Consider the following 15,129-nt stretch of genomic DNA (forward strand, 5'->3'; position numbering starts at 1 on the left):
TGTGCGTGTGTGTGGGCGCGTGTGGTCAGTAACATGTTAACATGTGACATCTGTATGAAGGTGAATGTTCTGGTTGTTCAGTTAAGGAAACTTGTGCGTCGTGATTAATATTAGCTTCATCACAAGCTAACTGCTAACAGCTAGCTTCAGCTTTTTCATAAAGGTCAAAGACGAGAATATGAAAAAGACGTGGAGACGTTTTCTGCAGCAGGTGGACAGACGATCAGAGGAGATGTTCATTAAGTCTTAGCTGCAGCTGTGATATCTGTCTTACCACCAGGGGGCAGCCTGCAGGTGGTGCTGTATCCACTCCACGTATTTGGTCACTCGGGTGTAGACTCCGTACACCCTCTGACTCCCACACTCCTCCGGCCCCCCCCAGGACACCAACCCCAATGCCATCCACCTCTGGCTGACCTTGTCCTCCATCACAAACGCCCCCCCGCTGTCCCCCATGCAGGTGTCCCTCCCACCTTCAAAGTACCCGGCACAGAACATGTTTTCCGTGATGTTGTAGCTGACGGAGCGCGAAGCGTAACTAGCCCGACACTCGTCCTGAGAAACCACCGGCAGCTTCACGTACTGCAGGAGGTCAGAGGTCAGCAAGGGGGGGTCACCTAAGGAGGAGGAGGTGGCGTTGGGGATGGAGATCCCCCAGCCGGCGACGATCCCCAGAGAGTTCGGAACAGGTGAGGAGGGGTCGTCCTGACAGGGAGAGAGAGGTCAAAGGTCAATTCATTAAAAAATCCTTAAAATTGAAAATAGGCTTGTGGTTTAAAATCTGTCCTTTCAAACTAAAACTAAACTAAACGTTTTTCTCTCTCTATAAAAACCTCCCGACAAATACAAAAATACAAAACAAAGTCCAAACACGAGGAGACAGAGTCCGGAACATCAATCAAAATCTAAATATGATAATAATACTGACAATATAAAATCTATGTAATAGTAATAATAAATCAAAGTGCAGGAGCAGAATCATGTCTTAAAAATTCTCTGGTTCGTCCTTGCTCTGAGGAAGGACGTATCAAACGCACCTTGTTATGAGGAGGCGGGAGACAGATTGGACGGATGACATCGTTAAGCTCCACCCGGCTCGTCAGCTTCAGCAGAGCGATGTCGTTGTTGTAGTTGTTGGGTTGGAAGTCTGGATGAAGGACGATCTGCTTCACCGAGCGATTAGAGGCCAGACGTTTGTCCCGGGCGTCATGGAGACCAAGGAAGACCTGAGAGACAACACATCCCATAATACACCACAACTCACTGATTCATCTGCAATATGAAACAAGAGAAAAATAAAAACTGAATATGTATTTTTTTAAATAAATATATATACAATATTTATGTTAATATTGATATAATATCACAAATAAACAGGTAATGTAAAAAAACGTCGGTCAGTTTCTGACCTTGACATGTTCGGGCGCCACAGGGACGACACTGGTGTCCCTCCTCTGAGACCTTAGGACATGAGCTGCTGTCAGGACCCAGGAGTCGGACAGAAGGGCCCCAGAGCCGAACCAGCGGTCCTCAGGGACCCGGGACAGATCCTCTACGCTGAGTAGGACGTGCCAGGGGAAGAGGCCGGGCCCCGCACAACGCCCCCCCACAATCCGCTTCACCTGAGGGGGCAGAGTACGGGACGGCCGGCCGCAGGCTGGACGCACACATGGACAGAAGGTAAATGTCAGTAGTTTTATAAAAGAATTTACAGGATGTGAACTTTTATTGTAATAAATATGCAAATATTTCATAAATACTCTTTTACAAGTGAGAAATAAACATTTTGTTTTCAGGTCACCTGGGAGACAGCTCGGCAGTTTGGGTCCTGATTCTGGATTTGTCCATTGTCCGTTGTGTCCACAGCTGTAAGAAGCTACGACACAAACAACACAAATAAATCTCAACCTGGGTTAGAATCTGATTCCTGTTATCGATAAAATATTGATCTTATATTGATATATTTATACATATTTAAAATCTAATTTCTGTTATTGATGACTAAGACGCTAAATATAAGATATATATTTATAAATATGATATTTAACAATAATCATATGGATCCTCACTGTTGATGGTGTTCAGGTGAAATGTGTCCCCCCTACAGACGTAATGGACAGTTGAACCAAACAGTGTGCTGTTGTCATGGTTACCAAACACCGCGTCAGCCATTTCGACCACTTTGGGATTCCCACAATCCACCACTGTGACAGAAACAGATGTTTACAATGAGCTTTCAGTCTGAACGAAGATCAAAGGCAAAACTAAGTTTGGTCAAAGTTTGTGGCAACTTTAAGAATCAGAGAAATATTCAAAATACAGATTTGTATTGAATTTATTTGGTCATACATTTGACTTATATTAAATTCAATGAAAACATTTCACAGAGATTTTCTCTTTTTTGGTTTATAAGTTTTGCTTTGACGCTTTTAAAATGTTTGTAGATGATGGAGCTCCGCCTCCTCGTGGACTCTGTTTCCATGGAGACAGACGGAGAGTCTCAGTTGTTTTCATCCAAGCTGTCTCTATCAAAGGGGACGACAGATAATCGATCACACAATGATTATTGATTATTGACCAGTCTCCTGTGCTGTCTTACATTGACATTGAGGAGGACGACTGCTCCACGTTCCGTCAGATCCACAGTCGACCTGATAATGATCCAGAATCTCACCGTCCTGAAAACACACGAGACGAGCATCAAACACGTCCACCCCTTAAATATAACACCAGAGGAAACTATGTTTATATATAGTGTGTATAATATATTATATACAGTCTGTATATAAATAGTATACATTTAAATGCTATATAAATTATGTAGATAAATATACTGTAGTATCTATATAAACACATTATATATAGTGTATATTAGTGTATGTATAAATATATACTGTGTGTATATAAAAATGTGTGAGTATATATGTGTCTATTAGTGTTATATAAGTGATGAGGTAAACACCTTCATCAGTTTGTATCCAGGTGAACAGGTGAACAGGACGTGGTCTTTGAAGAAGTATTCTGATTGGACAGGATTGATCACAGCGTTGGACGGGCTCTCGGGGACTGGACACTGACTTCCTGTTATGTCAAAATAAAATCATCCATAAAAACACATTAGCTCACTGATGATTCAGCTGTAGTAGTGTTGGAAAACTTATATATATATATATATATAAAAACCTGTGGCAGTGTATGTCATCTTCCAGCCCAGGTTTTCTCCAGAGTTGTCGCTGTGGAAAATAACGGTGACGATGTTGCTGTCGGTCTGAATAATCCCTGGAGACAAAGATCCACAGAACGGACCGAACTGTGTACTTCCTGCTGTGATCTGACAAACACACACACACACACACAGAGCAGGTAACTGACCACTACACACTGTGTGTTCAGGTGTGTGCATGTGTGTGCAGGTGTATATGTGCTGCTCACACCTTGACGTAGTCGTACGGGCAGCGGACGTCTGGATGATCCTCTACGTCAAAGCTGGGGTCAAACTGAAGGCGGAGCTTGAATCCAGGCTCCGCTTCAATACGATACAAACACTCAGAGCTCTTTGGATACGGAGCTGGAAAATCTACGCTGCTCAAAATGCCAGAACGTTCCCTGAACACAACGTCACTACACTCCACTGAACACAGAGAGAGAGACAGACACATATTTATCAGTACTTGTGAAGACAAGTACCTGGTTCTAACGCCCAGAACTCTGAGCCATTACACAGAGTCATGTGAGTGTGTGTGTTTGTGTGGTTTTAATCTACTGGAATTCTAATCTGCTGTGAAACAGTTCACATGTCAACATGTTTAATCTGATTATGTTTGAAAATCTGCGACAAACATTGAGAGGCGATCACAACACTCGCTCTGTTACGATCACTCATCAATACTCACCTCTGACTGTCAGCTGCTGCAACTCATTAATAATCAATAATAGTAACTTTCATACATCAGATAAACTCACAGTAAAAAGTTCTGTCAAATGTGAATATAGTATATTTGTAATGAAGTAAATTTACTTAGTTACTTAGAGGGTTAGGATCAGAGGATGTGTAGCGCGCATTACCTTTTATGGGCATTGGTGGGTTGTCCCTATGCTAATTAGGGAACTTATGAAGACATGCATTCATTAGGAAAAAGTCCACTGATACTCAGACTCTGCTGACTCACCTCTGCAGGTGCGGTTGTCGGTGTGCAGCAGGTAACCATAGCGACAGGAGCAGTAGTATCCCCCAATGTAGTTGTGACAAAAATGGTCACAGATCAGATCCTCGTCACTGCGCTCGCTGCACTCGTCCACATCTGGAGAGAGAGAGGAGGTAAGAACACAGCGTCACAGTCAACACGTCATGTAGGTTACAGATGTTAGCCCCTCCCACAGGACAGAAGACATGTTTTTCAGACACGTCTGAAAATCAGAAACTTTACGTCAACATGTGCAGGTGCACACACGTGACCTTGTGTTGTGCCATGTTCTCGTTCCTGTGGAGAACATGTGCTCCATCCGTTTATAAATCCGTCCAGATGTTTATAACATCCCCATCAATCCGTCCAGATGTTCTCCAGATGTGACTCATCCTCACCCACTGCTTTGTAATGAGCCATGAAGCCGGAGTGCCGCTCCTCATTGGAGAAGTCGGAGGAGAAGACGACGCTGAGCGAGTTTGTTGGGGAGGTAATGAACTGCTGATCTGGCACCGCCTCCGTGTCCGTCTGATCCCGCCCACAGAACAACCCCAGCAACTCCCCCTCGGCCTCCACCTGACGACAAACACAAGAACACCTCAGACGGACATGACGTCTCGACATCGACCGGTAACAACTAACAAAACTTTACTTTAATATAAATCTCAGAAAAATAATAAAATATTTCAATGAACAAATATAAGAACACGTACACTGCAATTCAAAGTTGACAGTTACAATACAACATACAATAACCCCGAAAATTATAAACAAAAATAATAAACATAAGAGTCCCTTTAATGTCCTTGAGTCCAGTCTTTAGGTGTCAAACTGGGGGATTGGTCGTTGGGGCCCAATCCGTACAGTGTCTGTCACCGTGGACTGAGGAGGGATTTGTTCTTATGTAAGAACAGAATCTGCACTGAAGAGAACTCTTACTCTGACAAGTGAAATACTTCTGTAAAACAATCAGTCTTTGTGTAATTCTACAGTTGTATAATAAGGTTCTGGTCCAGGCCCTGGTCATCTCACACCTAGACTACTGCCCCTCCCTCCTGGCAGGTCTACCTGCTGCTGCCCTCCGACCTCTGCAGCTCATCCAGGAAGCAGCAGCTCCACTGGTCTTTAACCTGAGTTCACTCACACCACTCCGCTCCCTTCACTGGTTACCAGTAGCTGCCCGCATCCGTTTCAAAACATTAGTACTTGGTACCGTGCTGCGAACGGATCGGGTCCAGTCTACATCCAGGACATGGTCAAACGTTACACCCCAGCCCGTTCACTCCACTCTGCATCGACCAATCGGCTTGTTGCTCCCTCACTATGAGCTAAACACTCAACAACATCAGACTGTTTCCTGTCCTGGCTCCTAAACGGTGGAACGAGCTCCACATGGACATGAGGACAGCAGAAGGTTTACACATCTTCCTCCAGACTGAAGACACACCTCTTCTGACTATACCTTGAATAACATTTTTAAACTAACAATTTAGTAGCACTTACATGTCACTTACTTATAGCACTTTGTAGTTTTGCTTTTTTTGAAGAAATTGTACTTTCTTGATTCTTGTTGTTCTGGTTTGTTCCTCATGGTTGATGCACTGATTGTGAGTCGCTTTGGATAAAAGCGTCAGCTCAATGTAATGTAAGAGATTGAAATTACCATAATATTTTATCATTTTTATCTTAAAAAAGATACGTTTGAGTGCATTTTTTTATTTTTTATAATAGTATTTATTCCTTTAACAGGTACAATGAAATACAATGAACATTAAGGACTCTTTTTTATTTTTATTTGTTTTCGTTTAGACCCCGTTCCCACCCCTGGTCCTACATATAGTTTCAACAAATACAAGAAAAAATTAAATTAAATAAACAAATAAGGGGAATAATAAAGAGAGGCTTCTGTAAGATCGGAGATTAGGGTGTACACATTTTGAGACGAGGTCTTTCTGATTTGTGGACATGTCCAAAACTGAGTCAATTACCGTGGTAGGAGGAATATTGGGGAAGGAGGCATTACTTAGTTTAACAAAGTTACAGACCTGCAAGTATCGAAATAGATGAGATTTTGGGAGGTTACATTTTTCACAGAATTCACTAAAACTACGGAAGATATTGTCAGTGTAGAGGTGCTATACTTTTATAAACACATGGAAATGTTGAGGGGAGCACACGCGTGCGCGCACACACACACACACACACACACACACACACACACACACACACACACACACACACACACACACACACACACACACACACACACACACACACACACACACACACACACACACACACACACACACACACACACCCCGACACTCTGTCTGTGTTTTAACATTCACTTCAGGCTCCAGTCTTATCTCCCATTCACCACAGTTCAGTTTACTCTGAGTGTCAATGAACAGCAGGTCACACACACACACACACACACACACACACACACACACACACACACACACACACACACATTCATATTCAGATGTTGTCACCGGGCGTCGCAGCAACCCGCCGTCAACACCAAGCAGCTGCAGAACACAAAGGAGGCTGACTTCCCACACTGCACTGCACGTGTGTGTGTGTGTGTGTGTGTGTGTGTGTGTGTGTGTGTGTGTGTGTGTGTAACTATTTCCTCAGAGAAACGTCTCGTCACTCTTCCCTTTACTGATGAGACGACGACGATCAGGAAGTAAAACATCAGCTGATACATTTTCTACAAATCAATTTTCTCTTGATTTGACTTTGATCTGTTTCTATTGTTTCACTGACTCTGAGGCCCTGTAGGTGATCGACACGTTATCTCGGTGTTGAACACGTTATTTCGGTGATCGACACGTTATCGTATCACTTGTAGTAGGCTGGATATACTTGATTTTCATGCATTCCACTCATGCAGCTGTAACCAAGGCGACTGACGATGCTCCATCTGAGGAAACCAGGAGACAGAAAGTTCCCATGATGCCCCAGTGTCTCACCTTGACAAAGTCGTACTCACACAGGTAGGACGGCTCCAGGTCAAAGTGGCTGAAGTAGAGTCTGACCTGGAAGCCGTCGGGGACGCTGACGTTCCAGCGCAGCTGCGTCTCCCGGGGATACGGCTCTGGGAAGTTTGGAGACTGCAGGCTGCCGTACATTTCTAAGAGAGACACCTGAGCGGTGAGAGCCAACGCCATGATGGCGAGGAACAGAAGACGCCTGGAACGTCACACAGAAGAGTCAGTGATGACATCAGTGACGTCACAACAACTTTAGAACGTCAGAAAAATAAACAATGGTTATATAAATAAAAGAACTAGTAAGATTATTAAAATAATATATAATATAATATTTTAATCTAACATGATCTTAAACCATTATTAAACATGATTCTATCATAAGTGTCTCACAGGAGGTTTTGATCAATAATCAATAAATGAAGATCAGGAGCTGCAGAGCGGACTCTCTGTCTCACTCTGCCCGCTTCGCTCACCTCATGACCGGACCCGCTGCAGCCGCTGCTCCGTTCTGAGCCCGGAGCTCCGGAGCGTCCGCTCCCAGGCTGAGTGCGTGTGACGTATGTGAACCACCCGGCAACGTCATCACGTCAGGTCTGTGGGCGGAGCAAACTGTGTATTATTATTATTACTTATTTGTTATCATTGTTGTTGTTATTATTTTTATCATCATTGTTTTGAGTGAGAATCAAACGACAAATCCAGATCAAAGATGAGGGTAATGTAGATGTAAGGTAGAGCAGCTTCATCATTGGATAATGCTTCTCTGAGTATTAGAACCTCTGTTTTATCTGAGTTTAATAAAAGAAAATTACAGCTCATCCAGGGTTTTATGTCCTTGAAACATGAAGTTGAAGTTCAGTTACTTGATTAGCCTGTTCTGGTTTTAGTGACCAGAACAGGCTAATCAACCCTGTAAACTGGTGTCGTCCACAGAGCAGTGGTCTGTTCAGATTCAATGTCTTGATCATCGATGGAAACTGAGTAGAAATGTTTTACATGAACTTTAAAAGATCTTTGTCACAAATAAAGATAAATGATTAAATGATGATTCTAGACAGATTTCATCTATGAAATGTTTATGTTCCCTCAGTCTCTCTCTTTACACTGAACTCAATAATATTCAATCATTTCATCACAGATGTGGTTTTATTTTAGAGTTTGTGACCTGATGATGTGTCACATTTCTTCCTTTTTATATAGTCTATGGTTTCTTCCTTATGAAATTTTGTTTTATTCAACTTTTTAGGGTGTTGCACACAAAAAACTAGTAATACTTAAACAAATAAATATTTTCTGAAGAATATAATACATAATTATTGATAAATATTACATATAATAATAATAAAAAAGTGAATGAATGATAAAACTAAATACAACATCAGCTTATTGTGCATTTACATTTGTTTAAAAAAAAAGAGAACATAGAATAAAAATAGAACTTTTTACTTTGGTGTTTTTTGTTAAAATAAACCAGTTAACTTCGTTAATTAAATCTTTTCCCACCAGTTAAATGGTTTAAAATGTAAATAAATGGTTTGTTTTGATCAGGCAGCTCCGCAGACACCTCTGAGGACCATAATTACCCAGCATGCCTCTGGGCCGTTCTTTCCTTCCGCCATCTTTCCCGCAGTGACGGTAAGATTCCAACATGTCGGACAAACTCTTCATTCAGCGTGAAATCCTCGGTTCTTTCTGACCGATGTTCGGCGCCGGTGAGCGGACAAGCGGTCCTCCGCTCGCCGGCCGCGTCGTGTCGGTGTGGGGCGAGCGATGGCGGAGATGCGGGCTGGATGTCGCTAACAGGCGAACAGAGAGGAGCACAGTCCGGCCTGAGGCGCTGAGGAGTCGGCGGAGACTCCGCTTCACCTCCCGGTCCATGTGGACTGAAGCCCGGGGACCGAGACAGGCAACACCGGTGTCTAACCCGGTCCTCCCACGGTCTCTGTCCCGGGCTTCCTCCGGTCCCTGTTAGCACTGTTGGGTGGCGGCGGTGCTCTGACCCAGGATCGGCTATCGGGTCCGGGCTGTAGCCCCGAATCCGTGACGTCGGATTTGGTGTTAATGGCTGGGTGTTGACGTCAGAGCGAAGCATGATCAATAAGTCAAAGCGGGGGTGGCTGTGTGGACAGGGTGTCCTCGTCTGTGTCCCTGTTATCTGTATCTGTCTGTGTCCCTGTCCTCATCTGTGTATCTGTCTGTTCCTGTCCTCATCTGTGCATGTCTGTCTGTCCTCGTTGCATGTGTCTCTGTCCGTGTCCTCGTTGTCCCTGTCATCTGTGTATCTGTCTGTGTTCCTGTCCTCGTCGTCCGTGTCCTCATCTGTGTATCGTCTCCGTCTGTCCTCGTTGCATGTGTCTCTGTCCGTGTCCTCGTTGTCCCTGTCATCTGTATCTGTCAGTGTCCCCTACAACTGCGTCTTCGTCACGTCTGACAGTTGATGGGACGATGTAATGCTTCAGTATGTACACATGATCCAGGTGTGACGTTTGTTTTGTCTCGCAGGTGAACTGACCTGAAGCAGACTACGATGCCTGGAAGGTAAGACTGACGCTGTGTCCTACATTGTTCACTCACTCTCCTCGCTTGCTAACCCCACTGAGCTCATCAGGAAAATATGTAGAAGGGGGTTTCTGGGTTTCATTAAAACACCAATATTTGCAACAGTAAAGAGAAGAACTATACATAAAACTACCTAAACAAAAATAACCAAAGTATAGGAAAGAAGGTGTCTTAACATCCAGAGTTCAATCCATATATTTATAAAGTCAGTCTCCCCAACAAGCCAACACACTTAAGGTCCAAAAACCGATGCAACAAAAATTAGTTTCCGGATTTCATAACCGACAACTCAGGAAGTAAACAAAAACAGAATTGTGTCGCTATAATAACGTTGGTATATACAATATGTTCAGGACTCGCGGTACCGTCGCTGGTCCAGTCGGTCAGTCATACGCCGGCCGGCAGCTCCAGGGAAATTCTGTAAGGAATAAATCCGTCCATGATTGTCTCCTGATTCCAAGCAGCGACAACACGCAGACTTTACAACAGTTTTTGTCCTGTCCGACCTCCACACTCATTGCTCTGAAGATACCGGTCACCTGTGTTTGTTCAGATTACGCCGGGTTGTGCTTGGACACATGCACGCAACAGGCTGCTGCTGTGGCAGAGCGTGGGATTGTGCAGGGAGATGTGCCGCAGTTATGTCTTCGCGTGTTGCAAACTGAATTTCTGTTCATGACTCACAAATGAGGATTTTACCGTGTGTGCACGCGGTTAAGATTTCACCACTTTAATAAAAGCAGTAAGGTGCATTCAGAGCTGAACGTGTGATCGGATGTTAACACCAGGTGTGAACCAGGTCTTTGATTCCCCTGCTGCAGACTTACAATCCCAGGCATGTTTCAAGCTGTTGGCGTGTTGTCTGCCTCTTGTCTGCAGACTGTGGAGTAAGGCCATCTTCACCGGCTACAAGCGCGGTCTGAGGAACCAGCGCGAGCACACGGCACTCCTGAAGGTGGAGGGATGTTACACCAGAGACGAGGTCGACTTCTACCTGGGCAAACGCTGTGCCTACGTCTACAAGGCCAAGAAGTAAGTGTCTCTTGTGTTAGTCTCGTATCTCGTGTATCTGATCATCTTCACAGGTCATGTTTATTATAAATCAGAAAGTTTAGTTTTCACTTTGGTTCGAACACGTGATTAGTTCAATATTAATAAAACTTGAATAAACAGTCAACAAGCACTCCGTATCAGTCGGGGGCAGTGTGTCTTTAGGCTGTGGACAGGGTTAAACATGTCTTCTTCTAGGTCCTCAGATAAACTACAGCAGTGGTTGATAACTGGGTCAAACCTTAGGTCAAAATCACCAAAGATAATTTTAATCTAATTATTTTTTTTTTATTTATCAGATTGAGACAAGGGAGCTGATCTCCATCATGGCAGCAACATTAACAGAATGACTTCCTGTTTGTCTTCATCTAAATACAATGTTCATTTTGTTGCCGTGTTTTATACTGAGCTGAACTACAAAGCTTTTATTTTGAAAAGTTGTGAACTTGGGTCTGAAGATTGTCGGTTGTTTAACCGACTGTGAAATAGTCGGGTTAGGGTTAATGTGACTAATTCTGAAGTACAGGACAAGAGAACGCAACATTACACATGCATGTACAACAGGGACTATATTCGTCAGGTTAAAGATCTGCGTTACCTCTTCACTTGTACTAATGTCTTTTTTCATCCAACTGGCTCCACTTGTACTGACGTCAGAATAAACCACCAGTGAAATTGAAATGCACTTGTGTGCCCCCATGTTTGTTTTCTGCAGGAACACAGTGACACCTGGTGGTAAACCCAATAAGACCAGAGTTATCTGGGGGAAGGTGACCCGAGCTCACGGTAGCAGCGGGATGGTCCGAGCCAAGTTCTCCAGCAACTTGCCGGCTAAAGCCATGGGACACAGAATCAGAGTGGTGAGTCGTCCGTGAAGCTCCGCCCTTTTGCTCTTCATAGTGGGTGTTATATTCTCCTGTAGATGTTACAAGTATGAATATACACTGTTTTAATATTCACACTGTCAAGGAGAAGTTCTACTACCCACAGTCCAGTGTAGTAGCGACATCTCTGATTGGTGGAGCTGACTGTTCGCATGGAAATGTTTTAGGGCTGGGCGATATGGAAAAAGTCTTATCGTGATAATGTTTTGAGATCAGTCGCTGTATAGTCATATAAATCACATCAGCGTCACTGCACTGAGGAGCATTACTCTGCTGGTCAACACGTGACTGCTCCTGATGTTTTCTAATCATCACACTTAGAACTGATCTTTATAAAAACCTGCTGAATTCATATTAACGTTCCTGGATAAACGGGGCATAGCTTCGTCTCTGTCCCTCTTCACACATGAACTGATGATCACGTGGGATATTCACCATCTAGTCCTATATTCTAAAATTGTTATTAATTGATGATGTCGGATCTTGACTCCGGCTCGTTGCGGTCACTTTAACCCTGATGTCCTGACTGTGCGCGTCTTGTGTTGTGTAGCAGGTTTAAACATGTGTCTCATAAACTCTAGAGAATCAAACACAAAGTAATCAGTCCGGTACGTGTCCTAACTTGTGAGCGCAGGTTTTAAATTTCTAGCAAGGAAAATTTATATCGCCATAATTATCAATACCGTTTTATCGCCCAGCCTTAACTACCACAACTATGAAAGTCATGTCGGATGTGATTGGATTGTTCAGTGTCACATTAGGTTCCGAGTGATCATGATTTCTTTCTAACACGCTGCTGTTTTTATTAATGAGGAAAATGGAAAACAAGATTCAATTCTGGGAGTCGTCTGACTATTTGCAATGGATTATGGGATGTGTAGTTCTACATTCTGAAGATAATTCTGTTCAGTCTTGTACCTTGACTTTTTTCTGATTTAAAACTAAAAGGGTGTTAAGATGTCAATGGAGAAAATGATCGAGACATGTAATGCTCTGCAGGTATGATTAGAGACCCTGTTTACACCTTTCTCATGCGATGTGCTCAGAGTTCAGGTGTCTTAAACATCAAGGACTCACCTGAGTGTCAGTGACCGGGTAATACATTCCGGGTCTGTTCACACCTGGGCTGAGGTTGAAAAGTCAAAACTTTCCAAACACAATTTCTCCCAAGAAAACATCATGAGGTGTGAAGCACAATCAGAATTTTCTTATCTAATATGGATCATTGAAATCTGAACAGAACCAGGTCTGATCCAGACCCTGGTAAGAGCGCCTCCTCTGCTACTCAGATCAGTGTTGTGCTTTTATTGTGAAGGCTGACGATGTGACTTCTCTTGCAGATGCTGTATCCCTCTCGAGTGTGAAGACGCCTTCATCACATGTTGTTTGTACAGAAACAATAAAATGATCAGAACGAAGCTGTGTCTTGTCTGTGTTATCGATTCAATATTTCCTCCAATCAGAAGGTGTCAGACCCGCTGATGTCACAATGTACGTATTTATTTTTCACAGGTTCAACAGTGACGTTTCATCAAGAATAAACTTATTTCACTGTAGTTTAAATCGTTTTGCAGCACCAACAGGGGGCAGCGCAGCATTCTGGGAAGGCGGCCACTTCCTGTTGGATAGTCAGACTAGTACAGTGTATGAGCCTGGCAGCACTGAGAAGTGAGGTTATCCAGGTAATCACTGGTTCACCGGTTACTGGGTAAGAAACCATGGTAACTGATGGATCCCTAAAGTAACCAGGTGAAGTCTGACCAATCAGATCAGTGAAATATTAAAACCGTTGTTTAAAGAAAAGTAAACAATAAAACCCTCTTTAATGAGGAACATGAATCCGACGAGTCACCTGCACTTCTCAGGGTCTTGATCCTGTCAGACTGAACTAAGGGACTCTATTTCCCATGATGCACCACGGTACTGCAGCCTCAGCTGTGGACAAGTGTGGACCTGAACCAGGACAGTCTCTTTTTCCTGTCTGTTAATACCACGTGCTTTTATTGTGGAGGGTTAGAGTAGTGACGTGTTTTGTGCTGATGCTGATTTAGGGTGGAGTCAACTTAACTGCAGGTGAAGACAACCACTGTGTCCTGATGTCTCGAGACTCCTCAGACTAGTTGAAGCTGTGTCCTGTAGTGGCAATTTTCTGTGAATCAAGCACAAGTCACACAATTGTCTTTCGGTAACTTTAATTCTGCAGACGGACTCAAAATACACATCACCTGGTGTGACATGGACATGAGAGTTGTGTTCTTATAACGCATAGCCCCCTCCCACATGGGAAAAGAAGCTATCCATCAGCTTCTTTGAGGTTTTATTAGGGTGGGGGACATCCTGGCTTCATTTCTAGCTCAGACCCCTGGAGTGCACCATTTGCTCAGAGACACCATAAGGTTAAAGTCCCTGGGCAATAATCGTAAACCCTAAGTTAACTCACAGTTGACCATTTAGCTAAACATGTCAGTTCATCCAATAATCAATACACAAATGCAGGATTTCCATTACAGTCCTAATTCAGAGGCTGCATCCTTTGGCAGGCTGCGTTCGTAGACTGACTACGCGACTATGAATCCCTATGACTATGCAGCGCGACTAGACTCCCGGTTCACAGACTCTTTCAAATGTCTCCTTCCAGCCCCGAGCAACGACCTTCCCGGCCCAACATATCCCACCATTCAATGTGCTTCTGTGACAAACTGTTCTTCAAAGACGTACTGGTGGCAAAAAGCAAGGGGAAAACGTCATTGTATTTTTAAATGTAAGGGCTAATAACAGGATTTACAACATTGATCATAAACAGTTTTTAACATCTTTAAAGTATTTATACAAAATGTCTGATAGAGATGAAGGAGGAGACGCATGAACTGAGGAGTTCCTGTCAGTGATGGTAGAAGATGTGAGGAGACATAGACACGATCATAGTCCACCATCAGGTTCCACGATGTGGCTGCAGCTGTGATCCTGGAGCTACAAACGATGAAGCAGCAGGACTCTGGTGAAGAAGTCACGTCAGTAACGTGTTGAGACATTTATCATGAAGGAAGGTTTGAATCTTCAACGTAGAGAGGGAGTCTGCCTCCACAACTGAAGCTGAGATGATTCCACAGGAGAGGAGCTTGATGCCGAAGCTCTGTCTTTAACGACTTCCTGCTGGAGCCTGATAAGGAATTACAATAATCACGTCTGGATGGAACAAAGGCGTGGACCAGTTTTTCTGCATCTTTTTGAGACATGTCTGATGTTTGAGATGTTACGTAAGTGAAAGGGGGGGAGGGTCCTAGAAATGTGTTTTAAGTGAGAATCAAAGGACTTGATTTTATGGTTAGAGGAAGTTTGAGGTTTAGATTAGGTCTAGGTTAAGTTTAGGGTTAGTGATAGGTTAGGTTTAGGTTAGGGTTAGTCATTTAGTTTGCATGGTTCAGGTTGGTTCACCCACGCCCCCCCGCGCTG

General features: G+C 43.6%; 3 protein-coding genes across 4 annotated transcripts in view; 1 reads left to right on the plus strand and 2 right to left on the minus strand.

Moving 5' to 3' along the window:
- The window catches only part of LOC118105987 (mannan-binding lectin serine protease 1), an 8,434-nt gene extending 663 nt beyond the window's left edge, over nt 1-7,771 (minus strand). The window contains exons 1-13 of one of the 2 annotated variants that reach the window (XM_035154084.2): nt 7,657-7,771; nt 7,163-7,382; nt 4,583-4,760; nt 4,170-4,301; nt 3,435-3,631; nt 3,184-3,331; nt 2,963-3,081; nt 2,600-2,678; nt 2,070-2,204; nt 1,802-1,876; nt 1,410-1,657; nt 1,038-1,226; nt 1-705 (exon numbers count right to left, since the gene is read on the minus strand). The exon at nt 1-705 is cut by the window's left edge and continues 663 nt beyond it. In XM_035154084.2, coding sequence (XP_035009975.1) covers nt 271-705; nt 1,038-1,226; nt 1,410-1,657; nt 1,802-1,876; nt 2,070-2,204; nt 2,600-2,678; nt 2,963-3,081; nt 3,184-3,331; nt 3,435-3,631; nt 4,170-4,301; nt 4,583-4,760; nt 7,163-7,382; nt 7,657-7,766 — 2,265 coding nt within the window. In that variant the 5' untranslated portion in view covers nt 7,767-7,771 and the 3' untranslated portion in view covers nt 1-270. Of the gene's footprint in view, nt 706-1,037; nt 1,227-1,409; nt 1,658-1,801; nt 1,877-2,069; nt 2,205-2,319; nt 2,526-2,599; nt 2,679-2,962; nt 3,082-3,183; nt 3,332-3,434; nt 3,632-4,169; nt 4,302-4,582; nt 4,761-7,162; nt 7,383-7,656 lie in introns of those variants that run through there. The other variant, XM_035154085.2, reaches the window with a different exon arrangement.
- Nucleotides 1-15,129, minus strand: part of LOC118106630 (collagen alpha-1(I) chain) — a 688,934-nt gene that overhangs the window by 261,244 nt on the left and 412,561 nt on the right.
- rpl35a (ribosomal protein L35a) lies at nt 8,738-13,094 on the plus strand. Its single transcript, XM_035154144.2, has 5 exons — nt 8,738-8,818; nt 9,686-9,721; nt 10,622-10,774; nt 11,508-11,652; nt 13,017-13,094. The coding sequence occupies exons 2-5, from the start codon at nt 9,711-9,713 to the stop codon at nt 13,038-13,040; spliced, it is 333 nt and encodes a 110-aa protein (XP_035010035.1). The 5' UTR covers nt 8,738-8,818; nt 9,686-9,710; the 3' UTR covers nt 13,041-13,094.

The sequence above is a fragment of the Hippoglossus stenolepis genome, chromosome 4 (genome assembly GCF_022539355.2).
Source record: "Hippoglossus stenolepis isolate QCI-W04-F060 chromosome 4, HSTE1.2, whole genome shotgun sequence".
NCBI lineage: Eukaryota > Metazoa > Chordata > Actinopteri > Pleuronectiformes > Pleuronectidae > Hippoglossus > Hippoglossus stenolepis.